The 18,744-nt window shown below is 41.4% G+C and overlaps 1 protein-coding gene across 4 annotated transcripts in view; it reads right to left on the reverse strand.

Annotated features, from left to right (window-relative positions):
* The window catches only part of CCDC68 (coiled-coil domain containing 68), a 44,522-nt gene extending 26,166 nt beyond the window's left edge, over nucleotides 1-18,356 (reverse strand). For 2 of the 4 annotated variants that reach the window (XM_037151986.2, XM_037151984.2), the window contains exons 1-5: nucleotides 18,233-18,356; nucleotides 10,558-10,637; nucleotides 5,551-5,646; nucleotides 2,661-2,791; nucleotides 1,513-1,599 (exon numbers count right to left, since the gene is read on the reverse strand). In XM_037151986.2, the coding sequence (XP_037007881.2) occupies nucleotides 1,513-1,599; nucleotides 2,661-2,777 (204 nt within the window). In that variant the 5' untranslated portion in view covers nucleotides 2,778-2,791; nucleotides 5,551-5,646; nucleotides 10,558-10,637; nucleotides 18,233-18,356. Of the gene's footprint in view, nucleotides 1-1,512; nucleotides 1,600-2,660; nucleotides 2,792-5,550; nucleotides 5,647-6,359; nucleotides 6,460-10,557; nucleotides 10,638-18,232 lie in introns of all 4 variants that reach the window. The other 2 variants (XM_053664274.1, XM_053664275.1) reach the window with 2 other exon arrangements.
* Between the last annotated feature and the right edge of the window lie 388 nt (nucleotides 18,357-18,744).

Consider the following 18,744-nt stretch of genomic DNA (forward strand, 5'->3'; position numbering starts at 1 on the left):
TCATTTCCCTTCCCTTGACCTAAAAGAAGCCTGAACTCCATACATTCGGAAAACAGATTTGAGGTGCCTCAGGTCTTCTGCCTTCTCGGTTTTTGCCTTCTCGGTCAATAAACTCCTCCTTACTCCTAACTCGGACGATTGAAGTTTTGGCACTTTAAGGCTTTGGGTGTACAGACTTCCGTTCTTTAACAGCAGAGCCCTAGGTCATTATAGTTAAATCTTGCTGCAACAACACCCAGATACTGACGGGGAAGGGGCTGGTGTTTTGATGCTCGATTTGAGATGGCCAAACGGAGACACTGGCAACACAATTCATCTCCCTTCCCAAGAAGCTATTTCTGTCAGGGTCCCCCAAACCTCCCCATTCTTATAACCAGTGGTCAGTGTTCAGTCCTCAGTTTACTTCACCCAGGGACACCGTTTGACCCAGTGGCCCCATACCACTTTCTGAAAACCTTTTCTTGTTTTCTGTGACTCTGTTCTGTCCTGTACATCCCCCTAAATCCACTAGACTCTCTTCTCAGTCTCCTGTGATGATTCTTTCTCCTCTTCCCAACGTCTCGATGTTGGAAATCTCAGGACTCAGAACTTAGATTGTCCCTCATTTCTGTCCGCACTCACATGCGTGGTGATCTCCAGTTTCAGAAGTGCAAGTACCACTGTTACTCACAAAATCTCTACCCTGACACCTGGACCTTCCAGCCCAGACCTCTACCCTCAACTCCAGAACCAGAAAGCCAGCTCACCGACTAGAAACCTCCACTTGAAGGTCCAATAACTCAACAGAACCAGAACTGAATTTTTGACCTCTCCCATCATTCACAAACATTAGCCGCTTTTTAATTTTTTTGCAGTTTCAGAACATAGAACACTTAATTTAAAGAAAATAAATGAAGCTAGCTGTGTTCGTTTTGGGGGGCTGAAAATAATAAAGGAGACTATATTTATGTGTCACACCTTACCTTTGGTGTTCTCCATGACCATCCTACATGGTATTGACAATGTGCGCTTGGCTCAGGTGAAGTTGAACTTGGCCCAATCCAGGCAAGGCTGAGTGCAGATCCCTCAACCTTAAGAATATGAGGCTGGCCATGGAGGGGCAGGATTCCTTTAAACTTAGCAGTTGTCTTATCACTCAGGGTAATGGCTTTAACTGCATGCCCATGTTGTGACTCAGGCAACCGTAAAAGCTTGGACCTTTGTCTGTCATTGGGAAAAGCTGCAGCTATGTATCTTGGCTGGGCTGACATCTTCCCATATACTTTAGATAAGTAAGCCCAGTTTCAAATATTCAGGTAAGGTCTGGTCCAGGGTTAAATATTTCATACATAAATATTTCATGCATTAACATCTTTAAGTACTTAGGTCTTTAAATATAAATATTTAAATACTTTAACTATGTATAAAATATTTAATAGTCATCATTCAAAGCTTTAAAGAGAATAATTTCTATATGGCTTTATGCTTATTTACTGAAGAAATAAAACCAGTACATGTTGACAAATTCGTTACCTTTGCGTCCAGTTTGTGCTTTGTACTGTTATGTCCGGCTTCATCTTTAAACATTTGATTTCGGATCTTTTCCAGGGTAGTTCGAATCTAGAAGAGAAGAAAATGTTTTTCCAAATGTCAAATCACTTTTATTTTCTATCCCAGTAGCAGTGTACTTGATTTATTCAGAGAGTAATAAATATATACCCATCTCAGATTTAAATAACTACCATCAATCTAACTTGCATTAAGGCTAAATTGTTTAGAGTGTAGCAAATGAGCACTTGGTCTTTATAACTCTCAGTCAAACAAAATATAATCTGAATGAATACTATGCCACAAAATAATTACTATTTAGTAATTAGTATTCAATTCTATTTAGTTGTTCTTCTATATAGTAATTTAGTACTAATTTACTATTTAGTAATTACTATAAAACAATTACTATTTAGTAATCACCACAAAATAATTACTACCTAGTAATTACTATAAAATAATTACTATTTAGTCATTACTGGAGAATAATTACTAAGTGGAGACCATACAAATTTATGCATGAAATGATAAACCCTATGTCTTGGTGACCTTTGGAATTGTAAGATACTCAAAGATGAATTAATAGAAACAAATGTTACAAACATCAATATCAAAATTTTTTATCTGTTCTAAGAAACAGTTCATAAGAATATATGTTCTGTTACCCACTACCACTGGATTCTTAGAAGATTTCACATTTTTAATGACGGAACATGCCGATATGTAGCCATTGGCAGATAGCAACCCTGCTCTAGGAGACGAAATGAGGTCAGAAGAGACAGAAACTCGGCAAGAAATGCAAACTTCTACTAGGGAACACGGCAGCAACACTCACGAAACCACCAAAAACCAATGTCGAACATAGGGAGTGCCAAGGGAAACCGTGTGGGACAAACTCAGTGCTGTTAGGAGCTCCAAAGCCCCTGTCTCCTTCTTCAATTTCACCCCAAATGCTAAGGTGCAGAGAATGCCAAACATGTGTTTCAGCCTCAGTTATCAAGACTGTCCTTTGCCACAGCCGGTTTGTTCTTCCTCACATGTTCTCTGGAGGGAGAAGCAAAGCCCAGTGACCTGCACTAGACTTGATTGCAAACCGTCACGTCACGCTCACAAGAGGTCTGGCACCCACATACCATTTTCACATACTCGGTTTCTTCGATAACGTGAGCTGATGAGGACTCACATGGGGAAGAACTATCTTCTGTCTCACCCCTTGAGGGGGCCTCTGTGGTCACGGCTACTGTCGTCATCGTGAATTCCGGCTCTAGGAAAACAGAAATGGGTTATACAAACGGACTCTTTTGATAATGTGAGTGTATGGTGTGTAAACTGTGTTGGCATTGCCGTCACGTACTGTGGAGTAGAAAATGTTTTTAATGATTGACACCTGTGTATCAATAAATCCAGGCATTAATTTAATATGAAAGCAATACCTGCTAAAACGGTCATTGATTAGAAACTTCAATATAATCTGGGAAGGAAATACATAATTTTTTTGCTTTTTATTCCACATTATATTAGATTATAAAACTTTGCGTAGAGACCACGTCTTCTTCATCTTTATATTCTAGCACATAGTAAGGGCTTAATAAATATCTGTGGAACTAAAATAATATAACAAAATTATATATATACATGCATATATCACTTATATGCATGTATATATATATACATGTATATCACTTTATACCTAACACAGAGCTTTTATACACTACATTTGATTTAACTCTCAATAGCCTAGAAAGCCATTTACTGAACATTATTTGTCATAGTAAAAGGTTAAGAAAACTTCAAATGCCCACAAAAAGCGGACTGGCTGAAGAGACTGCCTACAGCTACAAACTCTTCTCTGGGGGGCATTGCTCAGTGAAATAGCATGGTGCAGAACAGGATACAGAGCATCATAATTCCTATAAGAAGGAAGGGATGGATGGAAGGGGATGATCTGTGATTTATAGTTTTAACATTGGACAATGCAATTATTCTACCTATTTTTAAAATAAAATAAAGTGAACATGAAAAAAATCCTTCAGAATAAGAAATATCTGTATATCAAATTGGTGGCATATCCACATGTATTATTTGAAGGGACTTTCAAACACACACCAGGGACTATTTGTCCCAGGTGTGCAGGGTCCTAAGAACAAAAAGAATAGCAAAAGGATCTGAAACTACACTTACTAATAATATTGTTAGTGGAAATATTGATACTGTTATTTTGAAATGTTTACATGTATGTGCAGACATGTGCCTGCACTCACCCACACAAATGCGTAATAAAGCCGAGAAGTCACTGGCTTAACATCACTATGAAACAAGACTTTTAGAGTAAGTAAAAAAAATACACAAATTAGAATACAAAATGTTACATAAAAGCCTTATAACAAACTGAAATTATGAATACAAAATAATAATTACTTTTCCTTTAAAAATGTATATTCTAGATCTAGCCACTGAAAAATAGCAATTAACACTCCTAGTGCCCAGACTGTGGCCTCAGCATACCATTTTCTACTAAAAAGAAACCAGGCCTTCTTGATTCAGATCTGGGGCAAGAAATAGATCAGGTGAGCCCGAGATACCCTGTCATACCAGAAAGCAAAAGAAGTAATCAAATCCTGCTTGAATAAAACACCGAAAATACCAACCTAAAGAGGAATGACTGTAAGGAACTGAAACATAGAAAATTTTTTAAATTTTTAAAATTATTTTCTATCTTTCAACTTTACTGCATTTGCTTACTAGTTCTAACAGTTTGGGTTTTTTTTTTACTTTTTTATGCATCTTTATATAATTTTTATATAGTAAAATTCATAGTATGTTTACAATTTTTTTAACTTTATTATTGTTCACGTCGAGTTGTCTCAATTTTTTTAAATTCCTGAAATCATAAGGACAAGAGAGAAAGCAACACTGGTCCTCACCATCCAGCTCAGTGGGGGTGGACCAACCATTATACAAACAATTAGCCCCCCAAAAGGGGTGGGGGGTCACCAACAAGCATTCATCTTGCCTTTACCGTGTGGACTGTAATTCCTGCTAACGTATATGAGGAATTGATAGAACTAGAAAACCTACATTGTGCAACTCCTATGAAATAAGCAACAGATATCTAAGCAACAGTTATCAACCAGCACTAAAAACACCAGGTGAGAGGCGGATGAAGGATGCGTTAACCTGAGGGACCCCACTAGTCAGTCTTCGTGTAAGTAAAAAAGACACAGCCAGACATTCTGTCCTCTACATAGGGTACATTCACCAACAGAAAGGATCACCTATGAAATATGATATTTTTAAAAGCAAGCTTGAATCTAATCAGGCCTCTATTGAACAGCAGTAATTATCTGAACAAGAGGAAAACGTTTCATGAATCTACAAGGGTAAAGGTGGCAATCAGCCAAGTCCGGATTATATGAAATATTTTAGGACAAATAACTGCTTCCTCCTACAAATTAATTATGTGAAGTAAGATGAAGCGAAGAGAAATTGCTGTAAATCAAGAGTCCTAAGAGACAAATGACCAAATATAAATATATAAATCGTCTTTGGCTCATGATTCAAATAAACCAACTAAATAAAAACATTTTTTAGAAAACTGGGCAAGTTTTAACACTGGCTGGATAATGGAGGCTATTAAAGAATCACTGTAATTTTACCAGGTGAGATAATGAATTTATGACAGTCTTTAACTAAAAATCTTTTCTGTTAATCACATACTCATACATTCTGAAGTATTTGCAGGTGAAATAATATTACGTTTAAAACTGCTTTAAATACTCTAATACAGAGGAAAAATGGGTGGAGTATAGATGAAAGAAGTTTGGGTGAAATGGCAGCAATTGTTACAACTGGGCAGCTGGGCTTCCTCCTACTCTTCCACCTATTTTGTTTCTGTGGGAATTTTCCATAATAAAGAGTAAAGAACTAAAAAATAAAATAACACAAAAAGTCCTGCAAGGTAGGATTATTAATCTCATTTTACTGATAAAGAAACCAAGACTCCCAAAGGCGATGTTAACTTACCAAAGATCACGGTAAAACTAACAGGGCTGAAACTCAAACCTTTATCTTTCAGACACCAAGTTCAAGGGTGTTTCCATTGCAACAAAGCAGGCTTCCCTAGTGAGAAAAAAATAACAAACAAAAATATTTAAAATTTAGCAATAGCCTGTGCTGTTAAAACACACAAAGCATTTTCATATTTACTAGCATTTTACAACTAGAGAGTTTCTGGGGATAAGTCAGAGTTTTGCATTGATCTTCTAATCTTCAATGAAATTGACAGACTATGCCAAGAATTTTCCATTTTATTCTAAATCCTCTTCTTAGACAGCCGTGATGGCTTCTATTTGTTTGGGCCAAAGCTGCTTTGGCAGCTGCACGTCTGCTGTGCAGAATGTGAGTGGAAGTAATTCTGTTCCTGGGTCCTCTTAAGTGTCTTCCGGGATGAGGTTCTTGGTCCAAAACAACACTTAAATGCTCAAAGGACAAAATAAGCTAACAAACAAAATAGAAACAGATTTGTAGGTACAGAGAACAGACTGACAGCTCTCAGACAGGAGGGGGTTAGGGGCTGGGTGGAAAGAGTGGAGGGACTAAGCAAAAAAAAAAAGAAAAAGAAAACTTCATAGACACAGACAAAGGTACGGTGATAACCAGAGGGAAAGGGGGATAAATGGTGATAGAAGGAGACTTGACCTGGGGTGGAGAACGCACAATACAATATACAGATGATGAATTACAGAACTGTATGCCTGAAACCTACATAATTTTATTAACCAGGGTGCCCTCAATGACGCTAATAAAAAATTTAAAAGAGAAAACAGAAATACCCATAGAGACAATCAGCCAGGTGTTTGGAACCAGTGGTGGAGCGGTCAGTACACCCGGGCCCAGGAGCCCGAGCTGGCTTCCTGTCTTTTTTTAGACAGCCTATGAAATAAGAATGGCTCTTCAATTTCAACCATTCAGAAAAAAAATCGAAAGAATAATATTGCACAACAAATGAAAATTATATAGAGTTCCAATTTAGTGTCCATAAATAAAGTATATAGTGCTCCCACCCTGGCCATTCATTTGCATACTGTCCATGTTGCTTTAACACTACCAAGGGCAGAGTGGAGTAGCTGCGTCACAGGATACCTGTGACAAGTGACGTTTCATCTATGTACCATTATCTGGTCCTTCCCCTAAATCTCCTAGGTGAGGGTGCAGCAGGGGGTGGGGGCAAAACCAGTGGGAAAACAGAGGCAAGCAAAACATCAGTTTGGTCTGAGTTGCTTTTTGTTCTCCAGTTCAATCCTTCTTGATCTGTAGTCCCATTGGATGGATTTACCTCGTTTGGGTTTTTTTTTTTACTATGTTATATAACGTGTATATAACAAATGATAAGAGGCATTTCATCATAGCAGGTAATGCTCTTAAGAACAGGCCCCACTGATTTCTCTCAGTCTTTCATAACCTAAAAATCACAACGGGCCTCATGTTACATAACCAAAAATATATTTTCTTTTGTGTCCTTTATTCTTAATATCCAGGAATGCACCTCCTTATTCGCTGCTATTTCTGCTCATTGTTGGGCCATTTCGAACAAGTTCCATAAAATCCTGGCCTCAACTACATACCTGTAACATAGGGGTGGGAACACCTAGAGTTGTAAACATGAGGGGTTTTTCACCCGTTTGTAGAAGGCACTCGGCTGACAGTAACTTGATATTGCTACTTATATTATTTAATATTCTTTTTTTAAAATTTTTTTATTGATTATGCTGTTACAGTTGTTCTATTCCCCCTTTCATTCCCCTTCACCCTACCCTCCCGTCCCCACCATTACCCCCCCTTTAGTTTATGACCATGTGTCACAAGTCCTTTAGATTCTATATTTCCCATGCTATTCTTGCCCCCCCTTCTATTTTCTATCTACTGTCTATGCTACTTATTTTCTGTACCTTCTCCCCCCTTCTCCTCCTCCCACTCCCCTGTTGCTAACCCTTGATGACCACAGAAGATAAGCCGCCCATAACGGTGGAGTGTAGTTCATACCTAGCTGGTTGCACAGTTTATAACCCCGCCTATTCATATAAAATCAAATTCCCTGTCTCTCTTTGGTTCAGAAAAACTTGCGCAACCACAGTCCTCGATTTATACAAAGAAACCCAAGGGGAACGGAAGCCCACAAAGTCCAAATTGCCATATGGCATTACCATCCTGGGGAAAATCCGTCTTAGCATTTTATTTCTGCCAGAAGTAGATTAGGCAGATAAAACTTCCAAAATAAAACTCAATCAGTTAATTAAAGTGAGAAACAAATTTTATTTGTTTTATGCTAGAGTGGATTGAAGACGGCTTACAAGTGGCCTCCGTCCAAGACGCGTTATTTCCTAGACCAGGGCTTTGCAAACAGGACTCTGGGCGGGGCGGGGGTGGGGGCTGAGCCCACAGAGCTTTGCTGGCTCCTCGTGAACCAAAGCAGCTTGGCTTTGTTCAGTCACATAGTGAATTTTTCCATGAGACTCTCTGTGAAGAAAGAGCTTTCTACCAAGAACAGGTTTGGAGCTGGACTATCTGGTTTCGTGGCCGGACCCTGCTGCTCAGAAGATGTGTGATACTGAGCCAGGCCCTTCATCTCTCGGGGCCTCTGCTTCCTTAGCAGTAAATTTCAGATACTATCAGTAACATTAATAACAAATAACGTAAACAATAAACTGCATGGAATTATCTGAGGTAACATTTGTCAAGCACTTACAAGAGTGCCTAACACATAATAAATGATTTGTATGTGTTTGTCAATTGAGTGACTAGGCTGAAACCAGAGAAGCATCAGGTAATGTTTTTGAATGGTGTGCAGACCAAGCTGGGCTATAAAAGAAAATCTGTCTCGGGGAATTGAGACTAGAAAATGCATGATATTGGTTCTTTCTTGAGAAGAGATCAATCATCCATCAACATCCCCAACTGATTATCCTATCATCTAATACTTCACAATTTACAAAGCAATGCACACACATTATTGTGGATTGTGATAAAGTAACACACCACTGGTCACCCAGAATAAACCTACTCGTCTGTTTCATGATAGAAGAATGATTTACCCGGTACACCATAAACCCATACAAGGCACTGTTATGGGCTGAATTGTGTTCCCTCTCCATTCATGTGTTGAAGTCCTAACCCTCAGTACCTCAAGATGTGTCCTCATTTGAAAATAGGGTCACCATAGAGGTGATTAGTTAAGATGAGGTCATCCCGCAGTTAGGGTGGACCCCTTATCCCGTATGACATGTGTCTTCATTACAAGGGGAAGTGTGGACACAGACTTGGGGAGGACATGGACTTGGGGAGGACACAGACTTGGGGAAGACACCTGGTGAAGCGGAAGGCAATGATCAAGGCGATGCTTCTCCAAGCCCTAGAATGCCAGTGAGCTCCAGAGAACCACGAGAAGCTTGACCGTGGGAAGCCTGGAACAGATGCTCCCTCACACCCCTCAGAAGGAACCACCCCTGCCAACACTTGTCTCAGACTTCTGGCCTCCAAAACTGTGAGACAAGCAATGACTCTGTTAAGAGCACTCTGTGGCCTTTGTCATAGCAGCCCTAGGACACTAATGCAGGCACTGTTTATATCCTAGAGATTCTAACCAAAGTGTTTCTTTTCTTTATTTAATCCTTAATTCAGTGGTTCACGTAGTCAGTGTTCACAGAACACAGCTGTGATAAGGGCTGTGGCTGCAGAGGTGAGCCAGAGACCCTGCCTTCATGTACAGGGACTTTGAGTACAGGCTGGGAGACAGACATCAAACAAAACAAGAATACAGGACACAGGGAGCACAATGAGAGGTGATGACAAGTGTCACCAGGGAAAGCAGAACAGGGGAGCAGAACAAAAGGAAGTGCTAAATAAGGGAAGGCTGATCTGAAGAGGTGGCATTTAAACAAAGACTTGAATAAAGAGAGGCAAAGCCATGTGGCCATATGGGAGAAGAGGATTCCAGGCAAAGGGGGAAGGAGCAAGAACAGAGGCTGGAATTTGCTTAGTGTTCTAAGAAAGAGGAACACAGCCTGGCCCACCTTTTTTTTTCTTTTAATGTAGCAGGGATTTTTTTTCAAATGGCTTGAAATGTAAGATTTCCAATTTGCCTGAGGAGCTGTCTCCACCGCCATTTAAAGCAGCTCTCACTCTGGCTGGTAAAGGAGGCCTTTGGGCTGAAGGGAAGGCTGAGCTCAGCAAGTCAAGGCAAGAACAAGGGACTCCAGGCCAGCCCAGGGAAGGGCCACCAAGTGCCGCCGACTGCACAGTAGCCTTCTCAACTCACTTCCATGGGTGCTGATAGATAAGCCCCTTGGTGGATGCTCCCCATGTTTTCACTGTTCGGCACCTGAATCTCCTCCCCAGATACACGGAATCCCCACCTGTAGGAGTCTCTGCAGCAAAGGTCCCTTACCTGTCCTCCCTCCCTCCCTGGAAGCACAAGTACAACCCTCAGACCCAGCCAACTGAGTACTCTCACCTGGAAAGGCCAGTAAGGGATCAGCCATTGGGCTTGTGGAAGCCGGAGGCAGTGAAAGCCCTGTGATTATTCTGGGGAGAGGGGGGCTGGCCCAGGGTGGTACTTTGAGTCCAGTGGCAGGAACACCTGCTTTTCCTACAGCCTGATCTTTGCCGAGGGACCAGCACACCAGACTCTCCCATTTCCAAACTGAGTTTTCCCACCAATTCTGGATGCTGCTCCATATCCTTCCGGCAAATTCCCTTTCTGCTTAAGTTAGCCAGAATCAATTACTCAGCTTTGCAACCGAGAGCCCTGATTGATTTGCACACCGTTCCTGAGTTTCCAGCTTCTCAGTTCTGAGCAAACAATATTGCATATTGTTTCATCATTCTTGATCACGACCATATAGAGCTTAAACATCAGAAACTGAAACAGTTTACCATGAAAGGGCTACAAGGGTAATTAGGTTATAAAGGGGACAAAGCTAACACATCTCCAAACCCATGAAGAGACTGTCTCCTGAACAGTAAAGAGCATACCTGTTCTGCATCCACATTTCACAGCACAATGGTGACATCCAGTGTCAGCTAGCTAAATCTCAGGTGACTGTGCGCTTTACCTGAAAAGTGATGCAGAGATGTCAGAAGACATGCGTGGTAATGCTGAGACCAATTAATAACGGTTTTCAAGTAATAATCTAAATCTTAAAAGTGGAATTAATTTTGTTCATTTGCAAATGCTACTCATTTGTATATTCACACGTATTTATATCATAGCCAGTGCTATGAAAGTTGTTAAATATGAAATAAAAGTGATTTAGTTTGGGGGGAAAAGTATTGAAATATGGGTATAAAAAATATACAAATGTAGACTTGTGATAAAGCACTGTGTCATTTACCAAGAAATCACTTTCCACACACTTTCAGAATCAATCATTATAATACACTGTCTGTAGTTACTATCTCTATATCTCCATTTCCATCCCTATGCACGTATATATAATGTACCCAAGGCACAGACCAGTGGTTCAAGTTTTCTAAGGTCATAAATTGACTTCATCACTTGAACCCAGATGGACTGATCCCAAATCCAGGTATCTTTGTAATAAAATGATCTATCTTCACAGTTCATGGGTATAATTTTGAAAAAAAAGCCGAAGGTTTCACCCAGTGCTCCTAAAGCAACTAAACTGCAAAGGCTGGGTTGGAGGGAATCACATAGACCCCTTCCCATTTGGGAAGGTGGGGAAGAGGGCCCAGGGTCTGTTGCGTGCCCACCACACGTAGGCCAGTGGTGCTCCCTTTAATAATCCTCGCGAACAGCCTGAGAGGTTGAGGGTATTAGTTCCACTTTACAGATGAGGAAACGAGGCTCAGCACAACTACACAAAGGCAGTCAGTTCATAATGGCCCTGGATCTCAACCAGTGAGTCTCTTGGTTCTTCCCTACTCACCACCTCGCCTCCTGCCGCATTCTGATTGGATATCCAAGCCTAGTTTCTTGGGCTCAGGCTAGTTTAGTCATCAGAGTTTTCCTTAGTAAGTCAAGTACCTCCTGATGTGAGCTCCTAGCTGTGTCCTTCAGGGACCTGAGCAGACATTGCTGCCCTAATAGATCTGCTTCATGAGCAGAAGTAGTGTGGATCATGGCTTAAAAACAGGGGCTTTGGACGACGTCGGTGCTGCCCACAAGACTTTGTTCTCCTTCCCCACTAGTTGGGTGGCTTCGGGAAAGTTGTTTAACTCCTCTGGGTTCAGCTTTCTCAACTGAAAAGTTCAGATGATGATGGTAACTTCCCCATAGAGTTCTATGAGGGCTAATGGGTTTAACACAAAAAATGCTCACTTGGAGTATCTGACCCACTTAAAGAATTTAAGAGATTTAAATTCATAACTTATTGTGTACATGTGCTTATAGGACACCATTTGAAAGTGTCAATGATAAGCTCAGTTGTCTCCACGTGACTCCTGTACCCCCACCAATCAGTCCCTTATTCCTCCTGCTTTGACCTTCTCCATTGACAATCAACTCAATAGCCACCAATGACTTGTCAGTGAAAAACATACAAAGAGAAGCAGATGTCAGAGCCATATATCTCGGTCATTTGTAACATTTATAAGGACAATTTCCCAAATTGCCCTTTGGGAAATTTCTTTTGTGGCTTTATAAAATATTTTCAAAGTAAAAAGCTCAGGAATTTATACAATAGCAATAACTTCCTAAACTCATCCTGGAATATTTTAGCTTTACCATAATTGACTTTGGTTTAGAAAGTATACAGCGAGGGGCAAACAGACAATATCAAGTGCGGGTGAGGCTGTGGAGCTGGAGCTCCTGTGTGTCGCTGGTGGGACTGAAACAGATGCCGCCAGGTAGGGCACCACTTGGGTAGTGTCCTACAGGCACATGCGCACAGCTCAGAAATCCCACTTCCAGGGGTCTACCCAAGTGAAATAAGAGTTTGTTCCATAAAACACAAATGTTTATGATTGCCAAACACTAGAAAAAATTCAAATATTCTTCAACAGGTGAATCCTACTCATCAGTGTGAAAGAATGAACTACTAATACAACAATACAGATGTATCTCAAATGCATCAGGCTGACTGAAGATAGCCAAATCCAAAAGGCTACTCTACAGTTCCACTTATATAACATTCTAGAAAATCCTGTGGGGGCAGAAAACATACCAGCGGTTACCTGGGGGACTAGGAACTGGGGAGAAGTTACCAAGGGGAGCCGGGGGGACTTATTTTGGGAGGGATGGGTGATATAACTGTTCTATAACTTGATGGTGAAGGCGGTTCATGACTGTAACCATTTATCAAAACCTACAGAACTTTACACTAAAAAAGGGTGAATTTATATACTTTTGTTTTAAAAATTATAGTCCAGGAGTACCATAGAGAAAGCAAAATACAATTGAGATTCCAGAATCAAAGAACGTTCACTGAGTTTATCAGAACTAACAGGAAGTTACGATTAGCTGGATTTGTTTTCCTCTGTTCAAACTATTGACTCCCTCACCCCAAAAAACAAGTAACTATGGCAAAAAAAAAGTGTTGGAATCAGAATTGTTAAAACGCAGGTAACTGAGCTGCCGATAGGTAGGCAGAACTATTACTGCTACTAGAATAGTCAATGAAGCTTTGTATTCAATATGGAGATAGAAACAAAGGAGATCTAAACATCTTAAGAAAGTTCATTATAATTATTATTTACTAAGGTGGAAAAGTAGGAGGAAATATCTAAAAAGCACATAAGAGTATTTGCAACAAAATTTAAATGCAATTCGTGAACTAGAACTTGTTTCACCAACCCATTGCTCTCCTACTCATGATCTAGAGCAGAGCATGTGGCCATTCTTCACAGTTGCCCTTTTCCATGCAGACCATCAATCAGGTCAATGGCTAGAGTCCACTCAAGGTGGCCACTGCCTCAAACAGCCTGGATCCTGGACCTTGTACTTGGCAGCCTCCACCCACCCTCTCGCTCCAGGAAGATGACACACTTATCCGAGAGTAGCATTCCACCAAAATTCAGGTGATACTAGAAAAATACAAGGGTGTGAAGTAGATTCTAGTTCTGAGTAAAACCAAATTCCTTACATTGAATGGATCAGGTGAACCAATTTTATGGTAAGTGAGCTCATCAAAACAATGAGAAGATGCTTATAGCTCCATGCAAATATAGTCTTTTCCTAGGTCTACACCCATGTCAATGTCTGTGAAAGTGGAAATGATGAAGATGGATTCCTGAGACTGGCATACGACTTAGAACACAGTCGGAATGAAGTTGTCAATGTGTAACTTCACAAATGCACCTGTCCTGGAAATGTTCAAATCTGTACCGAGTTAGAAAAAAGAAGTTACCAGCAGAGACTGATCAATGCACCCAAACAGATAATCAAAAGAGGAGCGTTCCCGCCCAGTAGTTCCAGCAAGTTGTTCTGATATTTCCAACAGAAAACTCATCTCCAAAGAAGCAGAGTCAGTGTTGGAAAACTGTGTTATTTAACCTAGACTCCCTTGGTTTTGAATTTTAGAAATTTAAAGATAAAAATCCTTTGCACACCGAGTTGTTGATTAAATAGACCTCCAAGTTCGGTTAGTGCACCCCCTCCCTATAGGAACTTGCAACTCCAGCCATCACTTACAGACATTCAGAGACATATTGTCTTTTCTTTGGTTTCCCAGAATCTGCCAGCTTTTTTATAGAAGGTTTCTCCTCAACTCGAGAAATCTCCTTAAGGAGATCTTTAAGCATAAGCTGTCAAGTGTCACCTCCTAAAAATGAATTTGCCTCTTAGTAGTTGGCACAGAGCAGGGTGGATGGGGGTGCATAAGCAAACAGCTTTGACTGAACTGCATTCAAGCGTCCTGATTGCTGAGAGAGGGACACCTAACAAAAGTCAGCGCTTCCGCGGTGTTAGAGAATGCGTATTTGCTCTATAGACTGCACACAGAAGAACAGCACCCCTCGTAGGAACCTGGCTAACTTATAACTTTGGCCTAGCTCCTAAAAATATCGCAGAGAAAAAAAAGTGTGGCATTTCTTTGGTTTTGGATTTTCTGTAATCTAAAAGCTCAAACTAGTGCCTGATTCTGTCAATAAATGAATAGTTACATCAGTTTCAGTCTTTAGGTCACGAAAATAACAGAGTAATAAAACTAAAAGACATATTCATTCAGATACACTCCCTCTTAATTTTTAGCTGCAGGGTACAGATTGATTCATGCTTTATATTAACTGCGCCACTAAAATGTGTTACCAAGAAGAGCTCATGTTTTGAAGAGTAACTCAGTTATCACTGTTGGGCCTAATAATCATCAAAATTCCCTTATTCTAAATGTATACATTCGGGATGAAAATGTAGCAAAGGAGATGAATCTTTTTTACAAATATTAATGTGAAGAGTTAAACATCTTCGAAGTCCAACCTGAAAGACTAAGTGACTGATGCTTCTTTCCATCAGCATGAGATTTACTATTCACGATTTTCGTGGGAATATCGCAGAGAGATCACAGTTATGACCCATTCAGAAAAGGTCAGTAATTCATACCAGGAATACATTTTTCATAAACATAATCAGAGATTGGCTCTCATCAGTGATTTTCTCATTATGCTGCTGTGGAAGGCAGACCAATGTATCTGTCTTACCACCTCCACATAATCACAGACGTATCCGCCAAGTGGGGAACAAAACGAGTTGCCACCATATAGCGGAATGAACATCAGTCAGCAACTGAAAGGAACCAGCCCCTGAAACATGCTGCAACCTGAATGAACCTCAAAACGTTATTTTAGGTGAAAGAAGCCAGATGCTAACAACCATATATTGTATGATTCCATTTGTTTTTTTTATTTTTATTTATTTATTTTTTAGAGAGAATGGAACGGAGAGAGAAAGAGAAGAAGAGAAACATCAATGTGTGGTTGCCTCTCACGCATGCCCTGACCAGGGACTTGGCCTGCAACCCAGGCATGTGCCGTAGATTGAGAGTCAGACAGGTGACCCTTTGGTTGGCAGGCCAGCACTCAGTCCACTGAGCCACACCAGCCAGGGCTGTATGATTCCATTTGTATAAAATGTCCAGAAAAGTCAAGTCTAAAGAGACAGACAGTAGAGTCATGGCTGTCTGGGGCTAAGGGCAAGGGACGGTAGGCAGACACGTGGATGTTTTTGAGGTACTACAAATGCTTTAGCACTGGATTGTGGTAATGGTTGTATAATTCTGTAAACTTACTAAATACCATCGAATTATACACTTCAGAGTATTCTACAGTATGTAAATTACTGCTCTAGTAAAGTTATTTATTAAAAACAGCAAAAAAAAAAAGCAAGAATGCCTTAAATAAAGTTACCTTTTTCCTCCAGGATCAAAGAAAGTGCAGTTGTTTTTTTTAATGTATAAGAAAAAATAACAAATAGAATTTTCTCAATTTGAAATTTTTCATTCATTTACTTTTTCCTCTAAATTATTGGCACCCACTGCTAAAAGTTTAGTTTTTATGTAACTTGCATGAAATTTAGCTATTTTAAATTTAATATCTCAATATCCCATAATATTAAACCCAGGACACATAGGACTCCTAAATTCTTCCACAACCTAAGTGAGAACACTGACCAGAATAACATACGAGTTTGTTTACCAATTTCATTGTGGATTTGACTGTTGAAATCAGTGTAAGAGAATACGTGGTTTGAAACTAATGTGGTTTAAGTCACTGTCAAACTGATGATCATTGATGTGTTTTCTAATCTGCGGTCTTGTGTGTTTGGGACTCCAATGTCGTGTAAATTCGGTGAGGACAGGGGTGTGCATTATTCACACAGGGCTGGATCCCCCTGTGTCTCCAACCCAGAGCACAGTGCTCCGTGCAAAGCACGCTCCACAAACATGGGTTTGACGAATGCATGAACAAGCTGAAAACCCAGGGGCACCGAATACTTCTAAAATTGAGTGGAAACACACACAGGTTCTTGCCTTCCAAACGCAGGCAGATTTTTTGTGCTTAGTGAAATGCACTGGTACATTCACTTAATCGTGTTATTAAACTGATAGTAACATTTTGCCATCAAACTTTTTCAGTCCATACATGACCATATAATTTTGAGGTAAATATCTCAGTTCAAAATATTTGAAACTGATTCCAAAGACAAACATACAACTCCTTTGTTTTTTTTTTTTTTTTTTTCAGTTTTGGCCAAACCTAGCCTACATTTTTCATCTTTGGCCAGAATTTGGATTACGGCTCAAGCCCACTCGCTGTCCAGCACATTGTAAATTACTAAGCTAATCAATAACATGGTTTTATACATTCATGGAATCATCGAGGTGAATATCACAATTTAAATAGTGTCTATTGATTTCAAAAGCCGCTTTGTAGTTGGAGCAGGTGTAAGTCATTTAGCAAATCACAAAGGCAGGCTCCTTCTTGGGAAGTTTGCCTGGGTCACAGGAAGTGTGAACTGTTTTCTTTCTTTCTGTAAATTGAGGAGCCAAGGGAAGGAAGGGCATTGCCTGCCTTAGGCACAAATTCCTCTGGGTCAATGACCTTCACTCTCTGAGTTGGGGGAGGGGGAGGGGACAGCCTAGCAACAGGAAACAACAGCACCCATTGTGTCTGTCCCCAGGTACCAGAGACTTCAGCTCATCTCAGATTTCTGGAAAGCCAGACTTCTACAGAATTGAATATTTAATTAGCATTAGGTAAAATCAAAAGGACAGGTTATCTAGTCCCTACAGCAAATGCAGAATATAGTCATTCCCTTCTGTATTTAGCTGCTTCATCTAGGCCACAGATACCAAGAAAGTAAAGGAGGCATGGATTCATAAAATAAAACAGTGGTAGCGTCAAAGTGAAGAGATACAGCTTCAGTTACGTGCGGGGCCCGCTGCTTCTTCTGATCCACATATATGCACAGGGTGGGCAAAAGTAGGTTTGCAGTTGTTCGTTCGTATGGAAAAAAGACAGGCAGATTATGATTATTACAATAGGCTTTGCTCAAAAGACATCACGACGGCAAAGTAAAGGTCCTTTTGCCCACCCCTGTATGTTTATTTTCCTTACGAAGAAGGCCGAAAACCAGAGCGACCTCACCATCTCATCTAAAAACAGCCCCCGCACCCCCTGCCCTGCCCTGCCTTCAGTAAGGCAACACTGCCCCTTGCACAACTCCCAGCTCTAACATTCCACGACGGTAGAGCACCGACGGCCAACCGGCAGTTCTCTGGCTACACCTGCAGCTACAGAAGCCAGCACCTTCATCCATTCATTGGTCAGTGCTCTTATACACGGCGGGCGCAGTGACCGGCCGGAGCCGCGACGAGGGAAGTCACAGGTGACAGCAAGTTTTCTGCCCTGAGTTTAGCAAGGGGAAATCGTGGGGTCCTCCGGCAAAGGGACTGCACGGCCGTAACCTAGATAACCCGGGGTGCATCAGGCGAATGAGGAGCGATCCTTTCTCCAGGAGTGCGCGGGAGGGGGGCGGGGGACGACTTTCTCTTTCCAGGGGAGCAGAAACTCCTCGCCCAGAAATCAGAGCGCAGAAGAGAGCTTCACCAGGAGGGATAATCTCCCCACCTGTTTACAAGGCAAGGTCCTTGGTGAACCGAGCTGCGCTGGAGGAACGGGCTCCAAGGGCACCTTGGACGCCCACTCACTCTGAGGGGGTGAACTGGCGCGCGCCGCGGGGTCGCAGGTCGCCTACCTTGGAGGACGCTCAGGGCGCGCGGGGTCCAGGCGCTGCTACCACCCTGGGCTCTCCCGCTGGGTGGACCCGCAGGGCGCTGGTAGCTCCGCTGTCCCGGACAGATTGGACTCCGCCCCCGCAGGGCGCGCTGGGGCAAAAGTCCGGCGTCCGGGTGACTCAGGGAGGAGCTTGGGCCCCCACCGCGCCTTACGCACGCTGCCTGCCCCACGCAGCACGGGTGCGCTCCGTGCTTTCCAACACTCAAGTCGCAAGCACTACACGCCTCTCAGGAGAAATACAAGGGAGATGGTTAAGTTCGTAAAGTAGCATTTCTCTTGTTTATAATTAAACTTTTTATTTTGGAATCATTTTAGATTTAGGAAAAAGGTGCAGAGAGAGATAGTACAGAGTTGCCTACACCATTCAGCCGGTGCCCCCTGATACTCCTGTCTTCCATTATCATCATGGTACATTTGCCAAAACCAAGAACTTAACATTGCCTGTAGCTATTAACTAAACTCATCTTTTCA

This window comes from Artibeus jamaicensis, unplaced genomic scaffold (genome assembly GCF_021234435.1).
Source record: "Artibeus jamaicensis isolate MK-2021 breed Jamaican fruit bat unplaced genomic scaffold, CSHL_Jam_final contig_354, whole genome shotgun sequence".
NCBI classification, from domain to species: domain Eukaryota; kingdom Metazoa; phylum Chordata; class Mammalia; order Chiroptera; family Phyllostomidae; genus Artibeus; species Artibeus jamaicensis.